The sequence below is a fragment of the Dromiciops gliroides genome, chromosome 2, assembly GCF_019393635.1.
Source record: "Dromiciops gliroides isolate mDroGli1 chromosome 2, mDroGli1.pri, whole genome shotgun sequence".
NCBI classification, from domain to species: domain Eukaryota; kingdom Metazoa; phylum Chordata; class Mammalia; order Microbiotheria; family Microbiotheriidae; genus Dromiciops; species Dromiciops gliroides.
In genome coordinates, this window is record NC_057862.1 from 507,672,151 (window position 1) to 507,689,103 (window position 16,953).

General features: G+C 34.3%; 1 protein-coding gene across 4 annotated transcripts in view; it reads right to left on the minus strand.

Annotated features, from left to right (window-relative positions):
• Positions 1 to 16,953, minus strand: part of LOC122744734 (testis development related protein) — a 45,297-nt gene that overhangs the window by 15,903 nt on the left and 12,441 nt on the right. For 3 of the 4 annotated variants that reach the window (XM_043990370.1, XM_043990369.1, XM_043990371.1), the window contains exon 3: positions 5,049 to 5,108. The exons of the other annotated variant lie outside the window; for it this stretch is intronic. In XM_043990370.1, the coding sequence (XP_043846305.1) occupies positions 5,049 to 5,108 (60 nt within the window). The remainder of the gene's footprint in view (positions 1 to 5,048; positions 5,109 to 16,953) is intronic. 4 annotated transcript variants of the gene reach the window in all.

A 16,953-nucleotide genomic window follows, 5' to 3' on the forward strand; every position in this document is an offset into this window, starting at 1 on the left:
TGTGTGTGTGTGTGTGTGTGTACGTATATATATTCTAAACTTTACCTCTAGATATACTGGATAACTTTTAAATTATGCAATAATCTGAAACTAGTGTATAAAATGAAAGAGCTTTTATTTTTCTAACAGCTTTCTGAATTTATCTCTATGAACCTTAATCATGGTTATTAAACAATTTCTATGATTTAGATTTGGTGGGTTCAAATCCTAGTTCTTCTGTTTCTTCCATATGACTTTCAGGCAAATCATTTTACTTTTCTAGACCTCAGTTTCCTCTTCTGTAAAATGATGGGATTGCATTTGATGATCTCTAGGGTCCCTTCTAGCTCTAAATCTTTGATCCTAACCTTGTAAAATAGAAAAATGGGAACAAAAAGTAACATTAACTTCTCACTAAATTTATAAGGGCAACAAAAGTTACCTAAAAAGCTGGCAGATGGCATGCACTGCTGATTTATATCAATGCTGATCAAAGTAATGCAAGGACCTTTAAATGCTTTCCTGCCCCATTCTTCCATCTGATAAAAACACCAATATTTACTGTAGAATAAAGCTATATTAAAATTCCAGAAACACACAGTAAGCCAATATATAATACAACAGACTTAGCCATTTATTTAATTAGATTTAAAAATGGAACAAAGTTGGGAACCATAGCAACGTCCACCTTGCATCATTATCCCCGAGTACTAACATACAGTAAAACCAGTGTTCTAAACTGTAATATTGGCATTATGCACTAAGTTCTGCAAAGATCGCTTACATTCAAACTGTTGAAGAACAGTTTGTGCCACAAGTCAATTTTTAAAATTTAACATCCTGTACAGAATTTTTCCCCTACAAAAACTCAGGTTCTGGGAAACTTCAAACTAGTTGGAAAAGGATAACAAGAATCTTATATGAAATCATTTTGAAAATATAAATGTAAGTTACTAACACATTATTACTAATATACCACATAAAATTCATAGAAACCAAAGTAAAAACACCTTTGTGTATGCACAGAAATACATTATACTTCAGATATTTTGTTCATTATAAACTTCATTAATATTTAATGACTTTATTAATTATGCACTAGGTACTTTTTTCTTTTAAATACTACTAGTTGACCTAATTACACTTACTTTATTTATTCACATTAAGGAAAGTGAACAAAAATGTGCATGATTCAAAACTAACTTATACTTGTACAACACAGGTTTGATTTAATAATCCAATAATTTACTTCAAGCACCAACAATGACTTGTGAAAGTCAAATCCTTTTAGTCAGGAAAGTGGAGTAATTTTGTGTTTCAAAACCCACAGACCTTAATTTGTTTCTAGAGCTAGGCACTTCCAAGCTGTGTGATTGTAGGCAAATCACTTACCCTTTCTATCCCTCCATTTCCTCATCTGTAAAATAAGGATAACTATTCTTACAACACCTATCCTAGGAAAGTATTTAGTAAACTTCAAGAGATTATATAAATAGATGTACAATTAATATTCCCCATTTCACTTAAGTAGCCAGTAACTCCCCTATGACCATGTCTAAGCCCAAACCTGTACCCCTCCTTCATACCATCTGGCCACAAACACTCTTGGGCTGATCACTAAGCACTGTTGTGAGCACTCTGGAGATTTGTTTAAATGTTTTCATTTCAAAGATCCTGAAATCAGCAAAGTAAGGAGAAACAAGTGTCAATAAAGCAAGTAACTGGGGCTGAAAAGACTGAAAATTCAGGTAAATAGACTGAAAAATAATTCAACAGCCCAGAGGATATAGGATGGTATTTAAAAAAAATAAATAAAAGTTCCTCTTGATTAAAAGGGGAAAGTGGCAAATTAGAGAACAGAAACAACATTAAGCACTCTCATTCAGAAACATTTACAGTCTTCTAAAAGGAAGTGCAAAACTTCTCTCAATGACAACCAAAATAAATAAGCTTCCAGTTTTACAATCAGCTTTGTGCCTAGTCTTCTTACAAACAACAAAAAATTATTTTGCATAACAAATATCTCACAAACAAGTTCACAGTGAATGAAAAGGGAAAAAGGTACAGGGTTTTGAAAGAAAGATATGTGGAACTTAGAACAGCTTACTATTCTGAATAAAAGAAGCCTTTCAAGTGAATACTGACAAACTTCAGGAATCCTTCTGAACCACCAATTATTCTATCATATTTCAGATAAGGACTACAACAAACATCAAAATGTTCTGTACATTTCCACCATCCCTAGCCAAGACTCAAACTAGAAGTCAAAGGATATTAATTTTGTATCCATTTTTAAAAACAAAGAAAAAAATCACATCATATTAGCAAGTATGATAAAAAAAAATAAAACTATCCTATGACTTGTGAGGGGAGGGGATGGGCAATGAGGGTTAAGGGACTTGCCCAAGGCCACACAGCTAGTAAGTGTCAAGTGTCTGAGGCTGGATTTGATCTGAATACAGGTCCTCCTTAATCCAGGGCCGGTGCTTTATCTACTATGCCACCTAGCTGTGCCCATCCTATGACTTATAGCAGCAAAAATTCTACATAAAGAATTCCTCTAATGCTAAGTAAGTTCCTTGTAAAGAGATGGACTACACCTAATTTATATTGTAATTGAAATTTCAAAAGTGAAACATTTATGATTAGTACATGACAATCTCTAAAAATATTATTAATCACTTTCTACTCTGAATTTGTTATGAATCACTGCAAAAAATATTTGAAGAAGGGAAGCTAAATGGTACAATGCATTGAGCACTGACCCTGGAGTCATGAGGATCTCAGTTCAACTCCTGCCTCAGACTCTTACTAGCTGGGTGACCCTGGGCAAGTCACTTAAACCTGATTCCCTTCCTAAAAAAAGGAAAAAAAATTGAAGAACTAAGAAAATACACATTTCCTTAAACAGAACATTCATTGGTAAAGTTTTAAAGCTGTTCCATATTCATACATTTATTTATATTATAAATATATTTATATTTTCCATTCACTAACAGCTCATATATAAGTTTTCCTTTGTACATAAAAGAAAAAAACCTGTTTTTTATATTAATTTGAACTGTTTTGTCAAATTTTTAAAGAAATCCTCTGTTCAAAATAACATCAAGGGTTTTTTTACAAGTCCAAGGTCATAATTTTACTGAACTTAGACAAGAGAATATTTATAAAGGAGAAAAGCTAAGAGTCTTTTAATGAATGTATATTTATTACTTTAATAAAAATAAAATAATTTAAAAAGTAAAATAATTTAAAATTCTGATGATGGGGAGTCCATTGTGCAATATCTGTTATTATTCTATTCCTCCCAAATATTTGATAACCCTCAGCATCCAATTAAAAAGCTAAAATCATTATAGGAATTAAATAAGATTGTTAGGTTTTCTCCTTTGGAAAGCACTGCTAAGTAAACTGACTAGCACCACCATCTATCTCTATTGCATTAGTAGTCAAAATGATGGAATTTTAAGACATAGATATACTCTTATCCCAATCTGAGAATCCATTGTTTCCTTTCGAATATAAATCCAGAAACCCCTTAAAACTTTCCTGGTCATCTAGGTGCTAATGCCCACTAGCACCCACAATATTACCTTGTTATTTACTTTGCATAATTTTACATGTACATGTCTCCCATTTCTCTCTTTAAAGGCAGAAACACGTCATTTGTAACCCCATCAACTACTAAGCACAATGCCTGACACATAGCAATTATTCAAATTCTTCAACAAACATCTATTAAGTATCAACTATGTGCTGGGTATACAAAATATAAATCAATATCTATGAAGCTTACATTTTAATGGAAAAGACAAAGTACATATATAAATTTATACAACCTCAATATAAAGCAAATAATTAATTACAGAAGAAAATGAGGCCCAAGGGATTAGGAGATCCAGATTTTGTGACTAGCTCATCCAGATTTTAAAACTAGTTCTGCTACTAGCTAGACCTCAGACAATTTACTTGCCCGGGACATTTTTACTCATGTAAAATAAAGTGGATTGCACTATATTTTAAGGTCCTTTTCTGCTATAAGCCCTATGGACCCCAAAGGCTCCACTACCACTAAAAAACGATTTCATTTGGAAGGTTTTTATTAAAATTGTAATAACTACATAATAACAACATCTCATTCTTAGATGATGCTTTAAAATCTGCAAAATGTTTTTCTCATAACCTTATAACAAAGTATTAAATTGGAACTATTATTACTTCCAATTTAAAGAATAAGAGAGGCTGACAGGAGTTAACCAACTTTCCCAGAGACTTGGTGCCAGTAAGCATCTAAGATGGAATTTCAACTTCTGTCTTGTGTTCACCATCAGAACTCTTTGCCCTAAACCATACTGTCTCTCCTTAAACCAATTTGCTGCCATATTCCCTTGTTCCCTCTGGCAAACATCTACTGAAAGACAATGGGCTACATATAAAGGCAATATAAAAGAAAACAAATTACTATTTTAGAACTGGAAAGCACTTCAGACATTATTATTAAAGCAACATTGAACAATGAGATAAAGAATTGAGATTATTTTCAGCCAATTCAAATCTTTAAAAAAAGAGAACCACTTCTGCTCTACTTTCAGGTTAAAGTTATTTCAATTTTGCTTTAATTGTCCTGAAATTGCTGCAATTTCCCACTTTACTTTGCATGTGTAAATATAATTTTAAAAACTGTTTGGAAATCATCCAAAAGTGAGAGTAGGAATTTTTTACTTGAACTAGAGCAAATCATTTACCTCAGCACTGATTTTGTTGATTAGAAAAAAATGAGATATTGATAAGTATGTTCACATTTACCTATTACTAGAAACATTAGAAGTAGAATGAGTACAATGTACTTTGATTTTTAACAAGTATAGCTTTTTTTCCTCTTCTACTTTATTTTGATCACTGTTTTCTCCGTTTGTGCTAAATTAAAAAGTACAAGTAAACTGCTCTATAAACAGAGATAATCAGTTTGTCTCAGTATGAGACTGAACTCCTCTCAAAGTATAACTAAAAATAAAGACCTATATAAGAAACATCATATGAAAGGGGAAAACAAATATGCAAATACCTACCTTGGTGGCAAGTTGAGACACTGAAGAGGTAATTTCATCTTGAAGTAACTGGTCCTTGTTCTTAAGAAATAAAAAATTTTTTAAAGTCAGAAAACTGAAAAGGAATTAAATCATTTATCAACTAAAATACTGAATAAAAATATTTATTAAATCTACTAAACTTAAGGATAGGTTCCCTCACAACAATTCCATGGGAAATTCTATTTTTGTGCTAGAAATTTGTTTTAATCATGACTACTAAGAAGTTTAGAATGCAGTTGTCATAATCTTATAAATCTTTACCCAGATCTAACTAGTAGGTAAAAGATCTGGAATTGCACAAATTTCATGAACATATACAACTTTTTCATAGATGGCTGGAAAATTTCATTTAGAAATAAGACTTAACATCTTATCTTTTAATACTAGCAATCCTTAACTTAAATAAATAAAGTAGTCTGAGATAATGATCTGAGAGTCAGGATACTTGTCTAGTTGAGTAACCACATTCAAGGATATGAATTCCTCCTAAGAATATTTAGCACCTGACATCCATAGCAAACAAAAGCGAGGTCCACAGGTAAGCATGCCCCATGTTACAATATAACATGTGCTTGATGTAGTGTCAAGAAAATCTGATTCCAACTCATTGTGTATCCATGGGCTAGTCTTCTCAATCTTGCTGAATCCTAATTTCCTCACCCACAAAATGAGGAGGATGTACTTCTTAATATGTACACAAGAAAGAAGAGGCGTTGGTTCTGAGGTTCAAGGGCTTAACAAAATGCAAACAATAAAAGTCAGCAGCAACATGAAGGAGGAAGTGAACGCTGGTAGAAGAGTTCTCTCTCTTTTGGTGTGAGACATCTGCATGATGGCAGAGGACTTCTGAAGTGGGAGGTTTAGGGAGGCTAGGATTTCCACACTCTTAAGAAATCTGTTCTAGATCTTTCTCTTTCTTTACTATCTTATATTTTTTAATAAACCCTTAAAAAACCTAAATGCATTTATCAGTGATTTTAGCCAGTTTCCCCCCAAAACTGGGGGGGGGGGACAGATTAGAACCCACATTTAGAATTTTAAATTACACAATGACAACCAAGAAAAGTTAATATAATTTAGGGCTATATTAAGAGTCATCACTTCCAGGAACATGGAGGTAATATTCCTACTGTACTCTGGCTTTATCAGACCTCATTTGAATTACTATGTTCAGTTCTGGATGCCACAGCTTAACAAGGCTATTGATAAGCTAAGAAATGTAATAGGAAAAGGCATCCAAGATAGTTAAAAGGCCTGGGTATGAAGGAACTGAGTATGCTGAGCTCAATGAAGAGAAGACTCAGGGCTGCCTTCAAATCTTTCAACGGCAGTAATATAGAAAGAGATTACAGTTTTGTTTTGTTTTTTTATTTGGTCCAAAGGGCAAAACAAGGAAAGTGGCAAGAAATTATGAGGTAAATTTAGGCTTATAGTCAGGGAAAATTTTTAACAATTAGAACTAATGAAAAATAGAGGTGGCTGCCTGTGGAGGTGATGGGCTCCTCACAACCTGCAGGTTTTTGAGCAAAGGCTTGATAATAACTTCTCAGGTATATTTAGTGGTAATTCCTTTGGTGTGTAGGTTGAACTCCATAGTTACTGAAATCCCTTTCAGGTGTCAAATTCTATGATTCCAAAGACTTAATGGTTTGTAAAGTCCTTTTAACAATTAACATCTGATGTTATTACAATTCTTTAGTAATCCCTAGGCCTGGGAATAAATACATAGGAATTCACAGTCAATAACAAATGAAAAGTGGGTGGTCAACCAACAGCAAGTACATAAAGTTATTTGGGGGGGGGGGAGGTTGATACAATTGGGGTTAAGTCACTTGCCCAAGGTCACATAGCTAGTAAGTGTCAACTGTCTGAGGCCACATTTGAACTCAGGTCCTCCTGACTCCAGTGCCAATGATACATAAAGTTATTGATACAGACTAAAGGGAAGTTCAAATGGCAGCCTGTAGATATTTTACCCATTATTACTCTATATTCACTTTATACTCCTTGCACTTCTAGAAGAGAAAATATATATTGTAGTAAATTATTTACCTTAATTCCTCATCTGCAAAATCAATGTGTTGGGCTAAATGACTAATATCCTTTCCAGTATAAATCTAGGATCTATGAATTAACAATGGTGCCCACAATCTGTCCATGACAGACAATCACACATCATGCATGGCTTAAGAGATATCCTGACCCTACAAACCATCAAACCATGGAATCACAGAATTTGATACATAAAGGGATTTCAGTAGCCATGGAGTCCAGCCCATAGACCTGAAGCAACATAGGGGTTACACAAAGTGGAAGAGTTGACCTTCCCGCCATCTGTTTTTAGTATATTACAATATACTTTAGTTAACATGTGCCCAGTTAAATGTATTTATTGATTACATTACCCAGTTTTAACATAATTAATCCTAACAAAATGGACAAGTGGTTTAAAAAGATTCCGCCCAGAAAGCACAAATTGAAGATAATTCTATTAGCGTGAGAGTGAACAAGTAGTAGAACTGACATTTGTCCTATTCCTAGTATAAGTTCTTCACCAACCATACTATGAAGTAAAAACAATTATGGCTAACAAAGACAGTGACCTGAAATGTACCATTCAAGTCCAACTACCCTGAGAAAAAACACAACAAAAATGAAAAGGAGTGGCAAAGGAAGAAAAGATTCAATAAAACCAAAGACAAAACAAGCCTGTCTATCCAGGCCAGGACTGTATAAGACAATAACCAGAATCCTGCTGTTCCCATTTTTAGGGCCCATAAGAGAGAATGAATCCAGGAAGATTGTGGGTCCTGACATTTTGGAGCCACACAAGAGGGGACAAAGGTAATTCCCAGTAGGTGACTTCATAAAGAGGTAGAGGGGCCAAGGAACCTGGCTCCAACTTGGGACCCTCTTAGAAGCTGGAAATCAGTGCAATCTCTAGCGGGAGAGACCTGAAACCAGCATGATCTCAAGTCAGGGAGGGCCTATTGCCAAGGGACAAAGAGAGCTCCCAGTAGGCGACTGAAAGGAGACAAAAGGACCAAAGCTCCTAGGGCAGCCTGTGCCTGGAGGACCTCCAGGAGGCCTGAAGCTAAAAAGATTAATGATTAGAAGGAATAAAGTTAATTCTTAGTAGAAGATCAGAGATAGATACAAGGAGAGGCTGTGCTTATGTCAGCCTAAGATCAGACATGGCTAGAAGCAAGGGATTAAGAGCACAGGGAAGGGGACAAGGACTCAATCATCCCATTGTACCTAGTCACCTCAATCAACTCTCTGGGAAACAGCAGAATTTGGCTCTGGCACAAAGTCCCAAATCAAAAACCATGCTGAGACACGAGACACTGAGACGCAAGTAAAAAGACAACAATTTCTAATACACTGAAGAAATAATATGCATTAAGAGAAGCCTAAGAGGGGAAGTCAGAAGAGTAACTCCACAGTAAGTACAAACAGAACCTCAGTAGGGGAAAAAAAAAAGAAAAGAATGGATTGGCCAAAATGACTCCAAAAATGGGTAAAAGACCTAAAGGAAGAAATAAAAAATACATATAATTATAGATCTTGAGGAAAGGATAAACAGATGAAAACAGAAAGTAGAAAACTTCTCAAATAGTGAATACCTTGAAAAATGGAGGAAACAACTCAGTGATTCAATGAGATATTAAAAATATTGGACACTAAAAAAAAAAGGGGCAGCCAGGTGGCACAGTGGATAGAGCACTGGCCCTGGATTCAGGAAGACCTGAGTTCAAATCCAGCCTCAGACACTTAACACTTACTAGCTGTGTGACCCTGGGCAAGTCACTTAACCCCAATTGCCTCACTAAAAAAAAAAAAAAATATTGGAAAAATGTCAGAAGACTGGAAAATTATAAAAAACATGAAAGGTATCTACTATAAAAATTTACCTGGGAAACCAGATAAGAAATAATTTAAGAATCATCAGGATTGGGGGCAGTTGGGTGGCGCAGTGGATAGAGCACTGGCCCTGGATTCAGGAGGACCTGAGTTCAAATCCAGCCTCAGACACTTAATACTTACTAGCTGTATGACCCTGAGCAAGTCACTTAACCCCAATTGCCTCAACAAAAATTTAAAAATAAAAACATAAAACATGGATATCATATTTCAAAGGAAATAAAACTATTAGAACCCAGAGAACAAAGTGAAAATTAAAATAATCCACTGGTTACCTCTTAAAAGAAACCTTCAACTGAAACACCCAGAAAAGTCATTCTCCCAAATTTTCAGAGCTTCCAGGTTAAAGAAAAATACTGCAAGCAGCTATGGTGTTCAAACACCAAGGAATGACAGGCAAGATCACATAAGACTATATTCTAACTACAACAAAAGAGGGAAAATTTTGGAATACTCAAAAATGTAAGGAAATAAAGGCTGACAGGCAAAAATAACTTTTCCCTGCAAAACTGAATATCATTCTTCAGGGAAGAAATGGACCCTTAATAGAATGGAATACTTTGAAATATTTTGATGAAAAGGCTGGACCCAGGTAAAATCAGTTAACAAGCATTTATTAAGCACTATCTATGTTCCAGGGAGTATATTAAGCACTAGAAATACAAAGAAAAAATGCATTCCCTACCCTCAAGGAGTATATATGGGGAAGACATATAAATAAATAGGTACATAAAAGATAAATATAGGGTAGTTTCAAAGTAACCTGAAAAGAGAAGAAGCATTAGCATTTTGGGGAAGGGGGAGAGGAGGAAGAGAACATAAAAGGACAGAGATCATAGTCCTAACTGAATGAGGGAAGGGTGGTACTCTCAACAGTAATAAGGACATTAGGAAAAGGAAGAATTGGGAGGAGGGGGTACAGGAAATATGAATTGTTTTGGACATTTTGAATTTGAGATGCTATAAAACATCAAGTTCAATATGTCCAAGAATAAATTAGAGATGATTATAGCTCAGCGGAGAGACTAAGTTGGATATAGATAAATAGATAGACAGAAAGACAGAGATAAATAAATCTGGAAATTATCTATAGAGAGATAATTCCTGAACCCATGGGAACTGGTAAGATTAGGAAGTGAGATAGTATACAATGAAAAGAGGAGGTGGCCAGGAAGAACCTTGGTGGACACCTATAATTAGTGTATATAATATGTATTAAGAATCAGAAAAGAACATTGATAAGAAATGGTTGGACAGAGAAGAGGACCAGGGGAAAGTAATGCCACAAAAACATAGGGAAGAGACCTTGATCAACAGTATCACAAACTACAGAGGTCAAGTTCAAGGAGGATGAGGACTAAGAAAAGGCCATTAGATTTTGCAATTATTAATTTTAGAGAGGACACTTTCAGTTAAATTATAAGGTCAGAAGTCATATGGCAGAAGATTTAGAAAAGAGTGAGAGAAGTAGAAACAACTTTAATTGTTTTCACAAGAAGTTTAACAACTAAGGAGAGGTGATATATATAACAATAGTGAGGATGTTCCAATCAAGTCAGAAGTTTTTGAGGATGGGGAGAAATATGTGCAAAATATTCGAAATGCAAACACAAGAGCCAACCTCCCCCATATCAAAGGTAAAGACATTTGAACAAGCTATTCAACTTGTTAGTTCTGAAGGAACTAAATGATTATCAAGTACTTAACATTCTAATAGACAAATGTCCCTTCAAAAATTGCACTCTTTTAAGGGTCACAGAGGTAATGAACTCAAGGTCTGGGTGTGGATTTGCTGTGTTTCCTGGTATCTTTTTCAAACATCAAACTAATTTTAATTTTAATTAAAATTAATTAAATTATTTTTTATTTTAATTGAACTAATTAAACTAACATTAAACATTTTAATTTAGTACCTACTATATGCTAGATACTTTCAGTTATGACATACTTGGTTTTAGTGTAAACTGAGCCTAAAATGTTAAACCAAGTTTTTAAAATAATGATGCATACTTAATCACAATGCTTTCATTAAAAACATTAATAATTTTAGTGAATGAAAATGTACTACTAAAAATTATTTCATCAGCATCTCATCATTTAAAAATATTTATTTGTATGTATTTTATAATACACATTAGCATAGCAGTACATTATGAAATATATAAATATGTACATTAGAGCACATGATAAAAAAAATTACTAATGGGGCATAATCTAATCAATAAAGCTAAAATTATCCTTTCCCTCAAAATTCTTTTATTGTTCTATTGTGCTTAGAAACACTGGGAAAAAATGTAGATTCTTGAAATTGGTGGAAATAGGTGGCTGCTTTAAAGAAAATTGGTTTTATAGTCAACATAGCTGGAATTCATATCTAAAAAGCTAAACATGAACTGTAATAATGGAGTACTTTATTTTTTTAAAAGGGAAGAGGTGGGAGGAATCTGAATTCTTTACTAGAGCAAAAGTTTGCATAAGTATGTGGGAGAAAGGAATGCCTTTATTGTTCAAGACCACCATAAACTTTTCTGAAAACATATTATTAGTGGACAAAGATACAAAGTTCAGTTTTTGAAAAAAAAAAGCATTCTGAAAATACTAGGGGAGAAAAGGAATTTAACTTGTGAACAGATCTAAATAATTTTGGGCTTTATCAGGATCTAAGCGAAGGTCCCCAACAATTATTTATATTTAGGTTAAATTCAGGCACCCCTGACCACAATGCCCTCTACTACACTCCAACTTGGAATTAACATTTCAAATATGGTAATATGTGACTTCCTAATAAGCACTATAAATCTGAGAATTTTATCTTTCTATACAACAAAATTTTGTCATAAAACATTTTCCATGAACTCACATATTAATATCGATAGATTCTTTTTGAAAATACCTAAGATGAGGAAAAAAATGGATTTCTTTAAAAGAAGCCCAGATTTTATTATAACTTACACTATTCTGATAGAATGTAAGATGGCAGAGACTATTTAGTTTTTGATCTTGTATCCTCAGTGCCTACTTAGCACAATGTCTGCATGTGGTAGGCATTTAATAAGTACTTGCTGAATGATTGATGACTTAGTGAGAATTAACATCTCTGGAACAGGGCTATTTCTGTGTATTTTTTCAAGGTTCTCTTATAACCACCTTACTTACCTTATATCTTTGTTTCCAGAAATCAGTTTACAGGGAGATTATAAATAAAGGCAAAATGCAAATCTTGAGTTAAGACATAAAGTACAGAGAGGAAAGAGCACTGATTCTGGAGTCAGAGGACCCAGGTTAAAATTCTCTTTATGGTGTTTACTAGCTGTTTGACTTTTGGCAAGTTATTTTGCCTCCTCTCAGTTTCCTCATCTGTAAAATGAAGGGGTTGAATAAGACGGCCACTGAGATTCCTTCCAAGAGTAAAGCTACAATCCTATGACATTACATAGTGAGTTTTGGGTTTGTTTGTTTTTTTGGTTTTTGTTTTTGGGGTTTTTTTGGTGAGGCAATTGGGGTTAAGTGACTTGCCCAGGGTCACACAGCTAGTAAGTGTCAAATGTCTGAGACCAGATTTGAACTCAGGTCTTCCTGAATCCAGGGCCAGTGCTCTATCCACTGTGCCACCTAGCTGCCCCAACTAAGGCTATTTTTAAACTCAATGACTAAATGAACTGGGTCTTCTATTTTAATCGTTTTAATAATTTATTTCATAATAACAAGGAAAAGAGTTTGATCTGCAGTTCAGTCTTCCTCTTGTAATTAATGATAGCAAATAAATTTTTCAACTGCACATATATATCATCTATAATTTTTGGTAGGTTTCAAAGAAATAAAGTTCAGTCCACCACCTTGATGATGGCATTTATTGTTTACAACTTTTGCCCAAGAACACCCTGCCACTTAATCAGTCTGGTTTATGATAACGGGCATCACTTTGGGTAATGACTAGGGGCCATAGGTCGGCTAGGTGGCGAAGTGGATAAAGCACCCGCCCTGGATTCAGGAGGACCTGAGTTCAAATCTGGCCTCAGACACTTGACACTAGCTGTGTGACCCTGGGCAAGTCACGTAACCCTCATTGCCTTGCCAAAAAAAAAAAAAAAATGACTAGGGACCACAACTGACAAAACCATTAGTTTCATCTTCCCTATCTCTTACGCTAAACACTTCTCAATGTTTAATAAGTCAAAGCTTATGTTCTTCAAATAACAACCTGGTGGGAAAAGTTAGTTTTCAATATACCTTAGAGTCAGGGTGCCAAGAAAGATTACTAAAACTAATCTGCTTGTAGCTTACATTTATTTCCAGATGCAGATTTTTAAATCCAAATCATTTCACTGTTGTCCTTTTTAAAAAGAAAACTTCCATTTGAAGTGGTTTTTTAAATTATATTTTTTATTTATCCCATATAAAGCTCAGTTTTGATGCAACTTAACAGACTAATTTGCCCAAATGAGTTTTCATTGTTTAGAACAACGTTTCAAGATTTAGCATACAGTATAATTTTCATTTAGAAAGTTATATAGGGGCAGCTGGGTGGCACAATGGATAGAGCACCGACCCTGGATTCAGGAGGACCTGAGTTCAAATCTGACCTCAAACACTTGACACATTAGCTGTGTGACCCTGAGCAAGTCACTTAACCCCAATTGTCTCACCAAAAAAATAAAAATAAAAAAAATTAGAAAGTTAAATACCTGGCACAAGTGACTAGCCTTTGAATACATTATTTTTGGTATCCAGGTAATAGAAATAAGAAATTTATTTTAAAATGCCTATTCTTAGTAAAACCACCTTAAAGGAATCTAGCCATAACATTCCTTAGGAACACACAAATGTTCTTTTGTTTAAACAAGCTTGTAAAGTGATTAAAAAAAGGATTAATTTAAGAAGTGAATTAAATGTTCCTTATAAATCTATGCATATCTCCCTCTGCAATTTTAAGTACTCAATCAGATTTTTAAAAATTGAGTTTCATTATGCAGACTCTCCAATAAAACACAGAAAACCAAGGGAAGGAAGAAGGATCGAGATGACCAAAACACCATGACATTTGGGAAAGCACTTTTACTTGAGTCTTAAGAATTTTCAAGTAAATTCAAGTGTCTCAATACATGAACCTTCAATGGTTATTGGTAAGTTAGAATTTGATTGGTAAATTATTGCTTGAAATATCTAGGGCTAACATTGTAGAAGCAATATGGAATCACTCAAGTAAAGTAGGTCACTGATTAAAAAAAAGAAAGTCTCCATATATACCAAAATATTTATAGTATCGCTTTTTTTCTTTGGTAGCCAGCAAGCAAGCAATAAACGTTCATTAAGCTCCTCTTATGTGCCAGGTACCATACTAAGCACTGAGGATACAAAAAGAGGCAAAAGACAAAGGAGCTTACAATCTAACATGGAATTCAACATGCAAATAAACATACACACACATATAATACGGTAAGCTAAAATTTTATAGGATAAATAGAAAATAATTAACATAGGGAAGGCATTAGAATTAGAGAAATTGGAATAGGCTTCCAGTTAAAAAAAAAAGTTAGTATTTTAGTTGGTACTTAAAGGAAGCCAAGGAATCCAAATTGAATAGAAAGACAATTACAAGAATAAGAGATAGAGAAAAATGCCTGATAATAGCCAAGAGGTGGTCAGTGTCACTGGATGGAAGAGTACATGGGAGGAGTAAGAGATGTAAAAAGCCTTGAAAAGGTAGGAGGGGGCTAGGTTATGAAGAACTTTGAATACCAAAATGAGCATTTCGTATTTGATCTTAGAGGTAACAGGGATCCAGTGAGGTTTACTGAGCAGTGCAATAACATGGTCAGACTTGTACTTTAGGAAAATCACTTTGGTAGCTGAATGGAGGACTAGAGCAGGAATAAACTTGAAGCAGACAGACCCACCGACAGGCTATTCCAATAACCAAGGTGTGAGGTGATCATGGCCTAAACCGGAGTGCTGGCAATGTCAGGAGAGAGGGGGAGTATATAAGAAAGATTTTGCAGAAGTGAAATTGACAGCCCTTAGCAAGTTTGGATATAGGAGTTAAGAGACAGTGAGGAGTTAAGGATAATTCCTAGGTTGTGAGCCTGTTGGACTGGGAGAACAGTGTTTGTCTTCTAGTATAATGTCTACTAGACATTCATTTTGAGATGTGTGAAAGGCAGCCCAAACCTGGAAACAAAGCTGATGTCCCTTCAACTGGGGAATGGCTAAGCAAATTGTGGAATTTGAATGAAATGTAATACTACTGTAATGTAAGAAACATGAAGAGTGAATAAAATGAACTAATGTAAGTAAAGAAAGCAGTGCCAACAAAAAACCAATATACACAATGACTACAATATAAATGAAAATAACAACCATTACTAAACAATGGAAAATGAATGTTGCAAAATTACAAATGACAAGCATGGTCCCAAAGATTGTATGTTTATATGAGAAGAAAACTCCCTTCCTCATTTGCAAAAATGAGAGGTCCGTTAATGGGGGACATTAAAAAAATATATGCACACACATACATACACATATACACACAAATACATAAGTGTATATATACACATATACATACATAAATACATACTTTTACTGATTTTTTTCCCCTCTTTTCTTAACTCTGTTATATAAGATGGTTTTCTGGAAGGGGGTAAATGAAGGGAAATGGGACATATAGGTAATATAAAGACAATGACGAATAAAAATTTTGTTTTAAAAAAGTCTAAAACAAAAAAAACAACATCTATCTAGGGTTCGAATGCTTATCATTAACATAGTAAAAAAGATCCAAAGTCTTCAAAACAACTTAGTTCTGGATCCACCATTAATTAGCTATATACACCTAGACCGATAGTTTAATCTCTCTCAATTAAGCCCCAGTTTTTCCTGTACTATGAGGAGATTGGGCCAGACTATCTAAAGTTCCTTCTAGTGATAAAATTGACCTTGCATAGTAGTTTAAAGAAATTAATATTTTTTCTAGCAATCTACAATTTTCTTATATATTTTACAACATAATTTTTAAAGTTTCTTGGGTTTTGATAAACAAAAATTAAAACTTATTTTAAAATATATGAGGATAATGTTTCTCACAGAAACACCAAACAATAAAAGTATTTTTACAATGACACTTGTATTCAAATCACTAAATTTTAAAAGTCTCTATTAAGGAAGAAAGATAAAAATGTGTGTCTAGTACTACACCTCTGGTTCAGCATTAAAATACCAACCAGACAAACAATTCCTTCTATTTTCTCTATATTCTCTGAGTAAGAACATCAACTCCCATGCGATTCTGGAAATAATTCTAAAATCTAGATACAATCTTGATTTTCCTTCTGAGCTATAAGAATACACATCTCCAGAGAACTAAGGGATTAAAAGGATCAGAAGTTAAGGTGAGACCAAAGAACAGGGCTTAGAGCTGCAAGACAGAAGAACTAGAATGATAAAGGGTTATGATCAGATAAAGATATTTCAGAGTTTATGCAAATGAATGTGGAACACTGGTTGGTGATGACAAAATCAAGGGTATGACCATCTCTGTGCAACAGATGAAGGAACAGGTTATAGGAAATGAGAGTAAATTAAGGAGCTAGGAGGTGAGAATGTTTGAGGGAGTAACAATATGTATGTTGAAGTACCCTAGAGCAGAAGTTGGGGAACAGATAAAGACTTTGAGCCATGCACTAAAATGATTGAAAGAAGAAAAGTGTCCTGGAGGTCTATAGATAGCAGAACCTTGAATGCTTAATAAATATGGATTGAATGAACCTCAAAGAAGGAGAGGTTACTGAGTGATGGTGGTAAAAGGAGAGCCTGATAATTCCCAACTACAGGAATGGAAAGGTATGAGCCAAATTGCTGACTGGGGTAGCCAGGGAAGTTGTAGATCAGAAGAGAACTAGGGGAAAAAAATTTAAAAATTAAAAAAAGAAGAAGATAACTAGGGTATTCCACCACAAAAATG